Genomic DNA, 14,539 nt, shown 5'->3' on the forward strand with positions numbered 1-14,539 from the left:
TTTTTATAATGATTTTAAGGTTGTTCATTTTGATTTCGTTTCGTTATTCACTGGATTTTTAATATTTCTGTCAAGCGATTAAACAGTTATTCGTGCCTTTTGTGTTTCCCTTCTAATTGATGGTGGTTGTTGTCTCCTCACTAAGTCTTTGTGACTTACCCCTTTATGTTGCTTATTTTTTTCAGATTTGCAGACAGCTGAGTAGAAATCTGTTATTTGATTCAAGTCTCCACATATTTCTTTTTGGTAGGCCTCTTTGATCGAGGACCATTTTTGTAACGTCTATTGAGTCTATGTAATTTGCAACTATTTTGGAGTCTAGAATTTTTTTGGGAAGTGTATTAAGCAATTTGATTATGTTATTTAAATTATGACTGGATTGAAAGCTGAACAGGAATTTTAAAAAATTTGAGAATGTTGAAGTTACAGAGGATACTCTGTCGAAATTTCGAGAAAAAACATATATATATTTTTAAATGGTTAAAGAGCGATTTAGTTGTTTAATTGGTAAGTTAGTTGATAGGCTTGTCAGGCTAGGAGTATAGCTTGTGCGCCGGTCACGGCATTAAATTTTTGGGTCGTGGCAAGTGGATGTTGGCGCAGTTGTGCAGGGACATGTAGTCTGCGTAGTTGTGCAAGTACATCAAGTTCATCAAACTTTTTCACTATCACTTTTATTCCATGTTTCACAGATAATTCTGAAGGTTTATCGAATTCATCATTATGAAAAGTTAATTTAGTCCACCAAACATGAATAACATCTAATAAAATGGAACATGGATTATACTATACCTGACTTTTTCACATTTTGTCATTGTTGTCACCCCTTGGTCCATTTATCTGCATCCAAAAAGGAACAAAAAAGATTCAGGATTTTGCTTAACATATACGTGAACTGAGTTCACTTACGTTTACGTAAACTGGATTCTAGTAAACATACGTGAACTCAGTTCACGTAAACATACGTGAAATTGAGTTCACATTTATGTTTTAATTTTCAAACTTCATTAATTACACAATCTTAAACCATGTACGTTTACGTAAATTAAGATTGCGTACATCTTGAGATTTTTAATTTTGAAACTCCATTGATTACGCAATTTTAAATCATGTACGTTTACGCGAATTAAGATTGCGTACATCCTGAGATTTTTAATTTTTTTTTTTAACATATATGATTTCAGTTCATGTAACAACACAACGTACGTGAACTAAGTTCACATACAATCTCCAGATTTAGAATAAAAACATTCGAACTCAATAACAGAACAACAAACATACCTTTTTAGGTCACTTTAACTACAATGTGATGAGGAAACTGATGAGGTGTAAGTTATGAGTGAGTGATGTGAGTTTTAAATGATATTGAGTTAGGGTTGATAAGGTATGATGATTTTTTTATGTGAATTATGACATGTTAAGAATTGTCATGAATGGAGAAATGAAGTTAAAAAATATTATAAATATTAAAGGACATTTTAAGTATTTTATTTTTTTAGAAATTTGAGGGGTGTATGTAGTAATATGAGAGGTATGTTTGTTTTATTTTTTATTGTGTTTTACTATTTATGTTTTATGGTTCTTTTTGTTATTTTACTGTTTTTAATGTATTGTTTCTCTTTGTTTTGGTGGTATATTTTGCAACTACTTTTATTTATATTTTACAACTACTATTTGAAGCTGCAGCCGTACAAATTAAAATCCTTAACCTCAAGACCTTATGCTAAGTTAGCAGACAGATTCTATGGTCCTTATCAAGTGCTAGCTAGGGTGGGTCATGTGGCTTACAAGCTATTGTTGTCTGATCATTCTAAAATTCATCCAATCTTCCACGTATCTCTATTGAAGAAAGCTTTAAAGCCGCACCAACAACCCCAACCTCTTCCTCCTATGTTGAATGAAGAGTATGAACTTCAGGTAGAACCAATCGATATTGTCAAATGGCGTGAAGATCAGAATGGCTCAGTGGAAGTTTTAGTTTTGTGGAAGGACCTTCCTGCTTGTGATAGTACTTGGGAAAGTGCCGCTAGATTGCAAGAGCAGTTTCCAGCTTTTCCCCTTGATAGGAGTAAGAATAAGTCGGGGTTTGGAAATGTATATGTGAGAAGGAATAAAAAGAATGTACAGGTTAGTTAGTTAGTTTGTTAATAGGTTAGCTGTTATTCTGTTAGAAATTTGGGAACCAAAACCTATAACTATAAATAGTAATCAGTTGGAGGCAGTTAGGGGTTTTTGGGAGAAAATAGGAAATTGGAGGACTGATTCATTGGGAATCAGTAGTTTCTTTCTCTAAGCATGTAACGATTGCTCTCTAATCTTGTAACGATTCTTACCATTGAATAACCCTAAGATCAGAATCACTTTGATTCTGAGTATCTGATTCTTTTGTTTCTCATTTTTTCGTCTTTGTTTTACCAGTTTTAACAGTAGTTAATGTCACAAGCCCAACACCTCTCCTCATATAATTGGCCATAACTCACTCATCTTATACTCAATTAACGTTTATAATAGCATTTTAGAAAGCTAATTCAGAGGGGCACGTTAGGGATCATGAAAATACTCAGTCAGTCTACTTTGAGAAGGAGAAAAGAAAAGGTTTGAAGGCAGATACGAAAAAGGGGGATAAAAGGAGAAGATTGGGAGAGCTTTTCTCTTGTAGCTTATACTTCATCTAAGTTTTCAATTTTTTCTCTCTCTTGTAATTTGTAACTCCATGAGTTCTCTCATATCAATGGAGAGCTAAACCTTCTTAATCAATCATTGGGTGTAGATATTATTGAGGTTTAATTTATGAACCTTACTTTATTTAATTTGTTCATGGCGAATTTCACTCTTCTTTGTTCTTCTCTGAGAAACTTGATTGTTCTTCTCTCAGAAACTTGATTGATTATGATTTTATTTGCTTGAATGAAATTGATTCTTGAATGATTGTGTTAGTGGTTTCATTAACTGAAATATAAGAAGAGAAGAAAAAAAAAATTGGACGTTGTATGAAGGTATTTAGTTTGGTTTAATTCTGGGTTTTTAGTTTAATTTTGGGTTCAATGATTGTATAATTCATTTACCTTAATTAATCTTCGAAGTCTTTCTAGTATTGAGATTGTGGATTATAGCGAACGTTTTTTTGTGATTCGAAATTGGTCAATCAAAAAACGATTTGAGTTGGCATTTTGCTACATGTATAATATTAGTTCAGTTTTATTTATCTTAATGGGTTTGGCACCCGACAATAAACACTGCTAAGAATGAACCATGAACAAATAAACTTTTATTTCTGCTAGCTATACCTTCCATCATCTTAGCTACACTCTTTGAAACACTTTAATTACCAAAAAATTCAAAAGAGCTCTAGTGTCATGTTTAATTTTCGAAATCATCTTCTCTGCTCTACTTTTCAAAAACCTTTTTGGCTATTTGTTTTAGTAATTAAGCATCATATCATATGTGAAATATATATTTTAATACTTATGAAAATTCCATTCATGTAACGTCAAAAGCTACGCGAACTCAATTCATAGACATATACATAAATCATATCCGCTTATCATTCATTCAAATCCTAATACATTCATGAACAATTTATATGTAGGATTCATCTAGTTTCTAGTAAATTATGGAACTGATTCCATACATGTATGTTTATGTAAACAAAGTTCATCTATATACAAAGACATATATGTAAGAGAGGATAGACATGAGCCCTAGTTGACTTCTTACCTTTCAAATAATATAATTTATTTAAAAGTTTATTTTTGTATGAATGCAAATTTATTTTTATTTGATTTTTGGTGTTTATTTAGTTCAAATTAATTTTGATTAATGACTTGATCATCAAACACTCTATCGATGGAGTTGAGAAATAATTCTAAGAAGTAGAAATTCTCGTTACATCAACAAACACAATTTGCTCTCGCTGAGTGCCGATTCGTGCATCCCTACATTGCAATCAATTTTCACTCAAACATCAATCATCATGTTTAACTTCAATTCATGGCGCCATAAACCACTTCTCTACTTCAAGATTGTAACTTTCTCACCAATATCCCAAAACCCATTACCACTTTCTCTCTATTTCTGCACCAACACTTCTCATTCAACCTCTTTTGCAGTCTCCTACCTCATCCACAATTTTGGGTTTTCACCACAATCTGCAAACAAACTCTGCTCCACTCACAGTTAAGTTTAAGACCAACCAAAAACCTGATTCAGTTCTTAAACTTTTTTAAAAACCATGGTTTCTCAAACACCCAATTACACAACATGATTACTAAGGCACCATGGCTTCTTTCCTGCGACCCCATCAAAAGGGTTTTGCCAAAGTTTCAATTTTTTCTCTCCAATGGTACCTCTAACTCTAATATTGTTGATTTTGTTAGTGAGAACCCTGTGGTCCTTTATGCAAGCATTAATCAAATGGTCCCAACCTATGAATTGGTTTATAGGTTTTTGAAATCTCACAAGGACACTATTGCTTGTGTAAATCAAAATTCATCTTTCTTTGGAGATCGTGTTGTGCCACATAACATCACATTGTTGATTGAGAATGGAGTGACCGACTCTAACATTGCAAGAATGCTTCAGAGACGAAGTAGGGTATTCAACATACGCGGCATACTGAAGGTTGTGGGGGAGTTAAAGGATTTGGGGTTTAATCCTTCAAAATCAGCATTCTCAATAGCACTGATTGCCAAAATCACTGTAAACAAAACCTTATGGAAAGAGAAAGCTGATACCTTTAAGAAATGGGGTTGGTCTGATCAAGATGTTCTGGAAGCATTTAGAAGGCAGCCTCATTGTATTAACATCCATTGATAAAATTAATTTAGTGATGACCTTTTGGGTCAATCTGTTGGGTTGGGATGCTATGGCCCTTGTCAAAGGATCCGCAATTCTTTTGTTAAGTTTGGAAAAAAGGATCATTCCAAGGGCCCAAGTAGTGCAATATCTGCTGAAGAAAGGTTTGCGAAAAACGAATGCAAGCTTAATTTGTCCCTTTATAGTGTCTGAGAAGATGTTTCTTGAGATGTTTATAAAACGTTTTGAGGAGTCTTCTTATCTATTAAAGCTGTATGGGAAAAACTCAATCTTGCTTAGACCAGGGACAAAACTTGCTTGTCATGATTAGATTTTCAGCTATTTTAACCTTAATATGTTATTCTTGTTCCATATTTGATTTGAATACATGTTTACTCCAGATTGTGATGGGAGCTGGTTTAGTTGTTTTCTTTGCTTACATGGAATGTAGGATAAATTTGGTTTGTGGTCATTGATATTTTTTCAAAATCGTGATGTTTATCGATCTTGATAATACCTTATAATTTATTCAGTAATACATGTAAAAGTTGAAATATTTTTGTATTTGTTGTCGTGAAATTTGTTTGTGATAGTGTGAAATGATTTCTCTTATACCTGAATAAGTTGCTTGATTCAAAATTGTTTTAAATTACAGTTGCAATTGTGAAGACCTCTTAAACCTCAAAATTGAAGCTACAACTGCACACCCGACTTTCTGTCTTTCCAATTGTTTTTTCATGATGATTAAGAGCTTATAATGTTTTTTTCATGAGATTTTACAAATTTTCATCTTATACGTTAACTCAGTTTACGTATGTATACGTGAATTCAATTCACGTATGGGATACGTGAACTGAGTTCACGTACACATACGTTATCTCAGTTCACGTAGGTAACATGAATTTTAAAACTCTATTGATGTACACAAACTTAATTGACGTACGATTACGTAAACCTAATTCACGTAGAATCAGAATTTTCATAATTTCATCAAGTACGTAAATTCGTTTCACGTAGACGTACGAAACCCAGATTTGGAAAAACAATCAGCTATAAAACACAACAAAATACATACCTAGTTGATTTGAGTCACGATAATGATGAAGATGATGACAGGGATGAAGATGTTCAAAATGATTAAAGATTATTGAACATGAAATGTATCAAAATGATTGAAGAAGATTGAAGTTGTTAGGTAATGAAGATGAAGATGAAGATGAAGATGATGAAGATGAAGATGATGAAGATAGAAAATGAGTGGTTAAGTGAATATAGAAGGAAGGGTAGTTTGGGTATTTTGGATTTAAAAAAAATTTAGGGGTGTGGGAAGCAAAATGAGGGGTGTGGGAAGAAAAATTGAAAATAAATGAGCAGACATCACAACTCTAGTGGTTTAACTGTACCGTGTTTGATTTTGGAAATAGATATGGGACTTAACAAATTGGACAAAAGCTAAAAAAAATTGTCCCTTCACTAGCCAATGAAAAAAAAACCTAATAAATTAACACTAATAATTTGGTTTTTTTTTTTAGGCCAGTTTAGATTGGTGATATGAGATGGAATAGAGTGGAATGCAATAAAATAAATTTATGTTCCATTGTTTAGATTATAAAAAAATAGAGTGAAAATGATTTTTCACTAAATCATTTCTCTCCTTCTTAGTAGTAACCCTACACCCCATCTCCACTTCTATTTTTTTTTCCTATTCTTTTTTCTCCTTGTTTCTTCTCACCCTACAACACAAATGACACTCATAAAATGAATTTAATATCATTAAAAGTATAATTTCTCATACTCCTACAAATGCTCTTGGTTATGATTTTGGGATTAGGGTTAGTGAGTTAAGAAAGAAAAAGAGTACTCATTCTTTAAAATGGTGTTTATTGAGACTCTTTGAGGTAAATACACAACTTCAATGCTAAGAATGAACCTCTAGAAAAATGTATTTTTGTTTAAAATCTTATTTTGTTGCTTAGAGTAGATTTTAAGGACTTTTTATTGGTTTCTTAGCAAAACTTTAGAAAAAAATTTCTAAAGTCTTGAGAATATATTTTTATATTCAGATCTATTAGTTGAGGTCTTGTTTCTGTAAAAGTTATTGGAAAACAATCTTAGTCGATTCTTCATAGTTGTGAGTAGACGACGATCATTGTCACATATTTTTATTATGTTATAATTATTATTTTACTCGTTTTTTTATGTTAGAGTATTTATTTAAAAAATTGAGAAACACGACATTTGAAAAATTTCTCGGTTTCATCATTTATTTAATTTCATGGTCTTTGTTATACAATATATTTATAGTTTGATTTATTTATGACTTATTAAGTATTTAAATGTTGAATTGTTGTACAGTTGGATACGTTTTTCATGAGTTACGATGAAATGAGAAGTGATTTTTCAATATGTGTTGTTTTGGAGTTATAATTATGAAATCGTTAACGGTTGTAAGTGCACCTAGTTATATCGTTTTGATTGGGGAGAGTTATCCGTTAAATGGAGATGTCTCTATGAGAGATGTCATCCTTAGGAGGAGATAACTATCAACGAGATGTAAGCTTTATAATTGATGTCTTCTGATGGGTTACGAGATTGAGAGGAGAGAACTATCGCTTAGATTGAGCCACCCTTAAAGGAAACGTCCCCTTAGGAGGAGAGGGTTATCCATGAGATGAACCTGCCTTTTGGTTCTAAAAAATTTATGTTTTTACTTGTTAGATTTTATATGACCCTTTTTAAGGTTGTTCATTTTGATTTCACTTTTTTATGAATTGAATTTTAAATATTTCTACATAAATAGCTAAATTATAAGTTTAATGATTTTATCATGTGTATACTTTATTTAAAAATTATCTATATTTTGAGTTAGTATTGTTTAACATAATTTCAATAATATTGTAAAACAATTATTCGTACATTTTTTGTGTGTTTCACTTTCAGTTGGTAGTGGTTGTTGTCTCTTCATTAAGTCTTTCTGACCTATCCCTCATGTTATTTATTTTTTTGTCTTCAGATTCATAGGTAGTTAAGTAGCAAATTATTAGTAGATTCAAGTCTCAATCACATTTTTTGTTGGTAGGCATCTTTGATCAATGGTCTTTTGTTAAGTATTTGTTGAGTCGTGATTTGCAACTATTTTGAATATAGAATGTCATCTGAAAATGTATTAAATATTTAGATTTGTTCTTTTGAAATATTGATTTGGTTAAAAGTTTAGAACACGATTTTATGTTTAGAAACATTCAAATTACATAGTGTATTATATTGTAATCTCAAAAAATATTATATATATATATATATATATATTTATTAAATATTTATTTTAAATTATTTAATTGTTATATTGATAGGTTTGTTAGGCTAAGAATATAGTTTGTATGTCACTTATGGCATTTAATTTTTGAATCACGACAAATATCATCTTTATTCCCACCACTATATATCACTTATTCCCCTAATTAAGTATCACAAATTTTAGAGTCCGTTTGGTTTGGAGTATTTGGAGGGAAGAATAAGAGAGGAGAGGTGATATTTTTATGTATATATGTTTGATTTATTTTTTAAGAGGGAAGGAGAAGAACCAAATCATTTAAAATTCGTCCATCGATTAAACCAAAGACACGTTGGGTGGAGGAATATTTGAACCCTCCGCCGAGTATTGATTGAACGTCTCTTACCCATTAATCATCTCCCGCGAGCCACCGTCGCCGTGAAGCCACCATTGTCGCCTTCAACCACCGGGAGGTATTGACTGTACTATTGGAGGTATTATTCATATTCATCCCTTTCAATTTTTATTTTTCAAACCCCATTTTCTCCAATTTACACTTGTATGATTCAACTCAACACTTGAATAATTTATCATAATTCTTTCTTTCAATTTTCACCCTAATAATCATAATGTTCAAGTTCAATACTTTGTGCCACAAAACCCTCCTCTACCTCAAGCCCTTAACTTTCTCACTAACATCCCAAAACCTATTACCATTTTCTCTCCATTTCTGTACCAACACTTCCAATTCATCATCATTTGCAGTTTCATATGAATTTACACCTCATATGAATTTTACTCATTAAAATCGACATACAATGTCATCAAATCCTAGAACAGATTAGATCCAAAGCAATCGAAGATTTACAAAATTTGTCAATGGCAATATCCTCAAAGAATTCAGGTTTTTGTATGGAAACTAATTCATGCTAAACTCCTTGTCACGACCCGAAAACTAAACATCGTGACCGACGCACAAACTATACTCTTAGTCTGACAAATCTATCAACTAACTTAACAATCAAGCAAATAAATAGTTCTAAATAACCATTTCGAAAAATATATAATTTTTCTCGAAATTTCGACAAAGTATCCTCTGTAACTTCAACGTTTTCCAAATTTATAAAATTTATGTTTACACTTTTAACTCAGTCATCTCAAAGAGGATAATCGAAATATTTAATATATTTCTCAAAAAAAGACTTTCTAGACTCAAAATAGCTGTAAAATACATCACAACTCAATCGACTTTACAAAGAACCCTCGATCAAAGATGCCTACCAACAAAAAATGATTGAGACTTGAATCTACTACCAATTTGCTACTTAATTGTATGTGAATCTGAGGAGAAAAAAAAAAAGAACAATATGAAGGGGTAAGTCACAAAGACTTAATGAGGAGACAACAACCACCACCAACTAGAAGGGAAACACAAAAAAACACTAATAATTATTTTGCAATCTTGTGGCAATTATGCTCAACATACTACCTGAAATATAAATAATTTTCAAATAAAGTATACATATGATAAAATCATTAAACTTATAATTTTGCCATTCAGTAGAAATATTTAAAATTCAATTCATACAGAAGTGAAATCAAAATAAACAACTTTAAAATATCATAGAAAATCAAACAAATAAAAACATAAATTTTTTGGAATCAATATGCTATTTCATCTCATTGATAGTCTTTTCCTCATAAGGGTAGTCTTTCCCTTAGGGGTGGCTCCATCTAACAGATAGTCTTCTCTCAATCCCTCAATGCATCATAACACATCAATTCGGGAGTTTATATCTTGTTGATAGTCATCGCCTTCTAAGGATGACATATCTCATAGGGATGACTCCATCTAACGGGTAACTCTCTCTAATCAAAACGATGTAACTAGATGCACCTACCGTTGTTAACGATTTTATAATTATAACAACGATTTTCAAAACACGTATTTAAAAATCATCTCTCATTTCATCATAACTCATGAAAAACATATTCAAGTGTATAACAATTCAATATTTAAATACTTTATCACTCATAAATAAATCAAACTACTAACATATTATATAACAAAGACCACAAAAATAAAAAGAATTATGAAATCGGGAAAAATTCAAAAGTTGTGTTTTTCAATTTTTTTAAATAAATACTTTAACATAAAAAAGAGTAAAATAATAGTTATAACATAATAAAAATATGACAATGATCGTCGTCTACTCACAACTATGGAGAATCGACTAACTTTGTTCTCCAACAACTCCCAGAGTAGCAGGCAAAACCTCAACTAACAAATTTGAGTATAAAAAATATTCTCAAAACTTTAGAAAAATTATTCTAAAGTTTAGCTAACTCTAAGAAACTATAAAAATCCTTTAAATATATTCTAAACACAAATAAGATTTATAAACAAAACTACATTTTTTTATAGAGATTCATTATTAACATTAGAGTTGTGCATTTATCTCAAAGAATCTCAATAAATAACTTTCAAGAAATATAGACCCTTCTCCTTTCTTAAAACACAAACTCTTACCAAAAATTCTACCTAAGAACTTGTAAAAATATGAGGAAACTTACTTAGGGAATGTATACCATTCCTATGAGTTTATAGTTTAGGGAGGCTAGTTTGTGACTAAGTGAGAAGAAGAAGAGGAAAAGAAAGAAAAAAATGAAAATGGGGGGGTTAAGGTGGAGGTGGAGGTGGGGAACATGAAAGGAAATTGAGGGAGCGAGATAAAAAGAGAGTGAGAGTGAATGAAATTGATTTGTTTTATTTATTTATTAATTATTATAATTATAATTATAATTATAATTATAATTATAATTATAATTATAATAATTATTATTATTATTATTATTATTATTATTATTATTATTAATGAAACCCGACGATTCACTCCTTACTATTGTAGAAAGAAAATCTTGTAGGTTGATATCTTGTAGGTTGATATCAGATAATTTTATAATTTGTTAAGAGATTGTAAAGATTTAAAGAAATTTTGGACTCAATTCACTCATCCAAGTCATTGAATTAAATTTTTCAGTAGTATTGATTTACACAATTAGATCAATTGAAATCTCTCATCTATCAAGATTGACATTATTGTGGATAATGACTTAATTGCAGTTTTGATCTCTCTATTTTAGCTGAATCACGAAAATAATCCATTTATTTTATTTCTCCGTATTTTTGGTCCCCAAACAGAATTTTGATCTAAAACTGGATGAAATGTCAATTTTTTGCGTTTATTTAAGTCACACTATGTCTCAACGTCCTGGTGTAACTTAAAAAGTCATATTTCATCAACTTTTTGACCATAATTATTTGGAGACCTTAATTCTATTTAGTACTACCAAAAATGCATACCTTCAACCTCTTCTTTTGCAAGACACTCTAGCATCCCTCCATCATCCTGATATGAAGTTTTCTATTACTCACAATATATTTTATTGGTTAAATTACATATGTGGTCACTTAACTTAATTTCAGGTAACATTTTAGTCCTTTATCTTATTTTTTTCCCGAGTTGGTCCTTTATTTTAATTTTAAGTGACAATTTGATATTTTATGTTTTAAAATTTCAACAATGTTATCCTTTTTTAAATTTTCAACCAAAACACATAAAATTAATAATCATCTTCAATATAATTCAAATTTTATCAAATCCATAACTCAAATATTCAAATACACTCATATTTTCATCTCCAACAACATCAAATAAAGAATGAAAATATAAGTTTATTTCAAGAATTAAGTTATGAATTTGATTAAATTTGTATTTTATTGAAGATGATAATGAATTTTATGGGTTTTGTTTCAAAAAATTTTAATTTTTTTGAATTTGTGAATTTGTATTTTATTGAAGATGATAATGAATTTTTGAATTTTTATAAAACATAAAATATCAAATTGTCACTTAAAATTAAAATAAAAGACCAACTCAAAAAAAAAATATAAAGACGTTACCTGAAATTAATTATTAAGCGACTGCAGCCTATTTTATTTTATACTCATAAAAGAATAAAAAAAAAATTATTTTATTGTAATATTGTCCATTTTGAAACCTCAGTCATTGGAAGTCTCTAACCCTCTCACAATTCCAAGATCTTTCTCTCTCGACGTTCACCGTCAAGCAACCTATGCTGCACCATCAAGTCGCCATTGTTGCCCTAAACCAGTAGATTGGATGGAGGTAACAAAATATTTACTTGCCTTCATATTCATCCCTTTTCTCCAATTTCCACTTCAATAATTTATCATAATTTCTTTCGATTTTCACTCAAACATCAATCAATCATCATGTTCAACTTCAATTCATGGCGCCACAAATCCCTTCTCTACTTCAAGATTGTAACTTTCTCACCAATATCCCAAAACCCATTACCCCTATCTCTCTATTTCTGCACCAACACTTCTCATTCAACCTCTTTTGCAGTTTCATACCTCATCCACAATTTTGGCTTCTCCCCACTATTTGCTAACAAACTTTGCTCCACTTACAGTGTTAAATTTAAGACCAACCAAAACCCTGATTTAGTTCTCACATTCTTTAGAAACCATGGTTTCTCAGATTCCCAACTACGTGATACCATTGCTAAGGCACCGTGGCTGCTTACCTGTGACCCCATCAAAAGGGTGTTGCCAAAGTTTCAATTTTTTCTCTCCAAAGGTGCTTCTAACTCCGACATTGTTAACCTTGTCAGTATGAACCCTATGGTGCTCTGTTCAAGTCTGGAGAATCAAATAGTCCCAACCTATGAATTGGTTTATAGGTTTTTGAAATCTCACAAGGACACTATTGCTTGTGTAAATCATAATTCAACTTTCTTTGGAGACAGGCGTGTGGCATCTAACATCAGATTATTGACTGAGAATGGAGTGGCAGACTCTAACATTGCAAGAATGCTTAAGACCCATTGTCGGACATTGCAGACACGTGACATGCTGAAGTTGGTGGAGGAATTAAAGGATTTGGGTTTCAATCCTTCAAAAGCAACTTTTGGTGTAGCATTGAATGCCAAAACAACTGTACCCGAAGCCCGGTGGAAAGAGAAAGTTGATACCCTTAAGAAGTGGGGTTGGTCTGATGAAGATGTTCTGGTAGCATTTAGAACGCAGCCTTACTGTATGTTAGTATCCATTGATAAAATTAATTTAGTGATGAATTTTTGGATCAATCAGTTGGGTTGGGATGCTATGGCCCTTGTCAAAGGATCCTCAGTTTTTTTGTTAAGTTTGGAAAAAAGGATCATTCCAAGGGCCCAAGTAGTGCAATATCTGCTGAAGAAAGGTTTGCGAAAAAAGACTGCAAGCATGATTTATCCATTTGTAATGTCCGATAAGTTGTTTCTTGATATGTTTATAAAACGTTTTGAGGAGTCCTCTTATCTATTAAAGCTGTATGAGGAAAAATTAAATCTTGCATACACCACGGACAAAACTTGCTTGTCATGATATCATGATTAGATTTTCAGGTATTTCAGGTATTCTTGATCCATATTTGATTTGAAAATTGTTTGGTACAGAATGTGATTGGGGCTAGTGTAGCTTTTCTTAGTGTTACAAATGTTGGTTTTGTTTTGATTATATTTATTAAAAATCCTTTGTTTACCAGTTTTAATGACAACAAGTAATTTGCCAGTACTATAATTAAAAGTTAAATTTTCTTGCATTTATGGGCATGAATATATCTTTTTGGAGTAATATTTCTCCTTCCATTGTTTGTCTAGTCCAAAAATCTATTGCATAAATTTAGATATACCAGAGTTTGTTGTTGGATTTAAAATGGGTGAAAGTTGTAGTTGTAATCATGGACAAATACAACCATAATTATGGTAGCTGTGCAATTGTGAAGACCTACATCAATAGTGATCCTGCACTTATTTTCGATTTGTGGGCCACAATCATTTAAAATACTTACCAGTTAGCATTTCGCTGTAGATTGGTAAGTAATTCTTCTGATTTCTAAATACTTTTCCTTTGGTTCTCTAAAACATCAGTTATTCATAAACCATATGTTACGGTCCCTCACCTTCGACAGAGTAGAAATTCCTAGCGGTTCACTAAAACATGAATATATCCATAAGATGATTGTAAAAATGTTTCTACTTAGAAAATGTTTGCAGCCACTAACAATTTGTCTGTAAAATAAAGAAGCTAGTTTACAACTGCATGGGCTATGTTTGTTTTCTCTTCTGTGGAATATGAAAGTTCAAATTTTGTTGGATGTGTGTTTTGATTGATAAAGCATAGATTTGTTGTAAAAAGTATGTTTGTTTTATTTTTTTATTGTGTTTTACTATTTATGTTTTATGGTTCTTTTTGTTATTTTACTGTTTTTACTGTATTGTTTCTGTTTTTTTTGTTGGTATATTTTGCAACTACTTTTATTTATATTTTACAACTACTATTTTTGATCTTTTGCCGTTTTTCGTGCTATTTTCAATTGAAGATTTGAGACTTATAAAAATTTGAGT

The 14,539-nt window shown here is 31.1% G+C and overlaps 2 protein-coding genes and 1 pseudogene across 2 annotated transcripts in view; all 3 read left to right on the forward strand.

Moving 5' to 3' along the window:
- Positions 1-458, forward strand: part of LOC101499055 (transcription termination factor MTERF15, mitochondrial-like) — a 7,564-nt gene extending 7,106 nt beyond the window's left edge. The window contains exon 2 of the mRNA XM_073365657.1: positions 186-458. The gene's annotated coding sequence lies outside the window, so the exon portion shown is untranslated. The remainder of the gene's footprint in view (positions 1-185) is intronic.
- A 3,037-nt stretch (positions 459-3,495) lies between these two features.
- LOC113784966 (uncharacterized) lies at positions 3,496-5,358 on the forward strand (annotated as a pseudogene).
- Positions 5,359-12,217: 6,859 nt separating this feature from the next.
- LOC101498737 (uncharacterized) overlaps positions 12,218-14,539 on the forward strand; it is a 3,941-nt gene continuing 1,619 nt past the window's right edge. The window contains exon 1 of the mRNA XM_073370749.1: positions 12,218-13,513. Coding sequence (XP_073226850.1) covers positions 12,363-13,513 — 1,151 coding nt within the window. The 5' untranslated portion in view covers positions 12,218-12,362. The remainder of the gene's footprint in view (positions 13,514-14,539) is intronic.

This window comes from Cicer arietinum, chromosome 1 (genome assembly GCF_000331145.2).
Source record: "Cicer arietinum cultivar CDC Frontier isolate Library 1 chromosome 1, Cicar.CDCFrontier_v2.0, whole genome shotgun sequence".
NCBI classification, from domain to species: Eukaryota; Viridiplantae; Streptophyta; class Magnoliopsida; order Fabales; family Fabaceae; genus Cicer; species Cicer arietinum.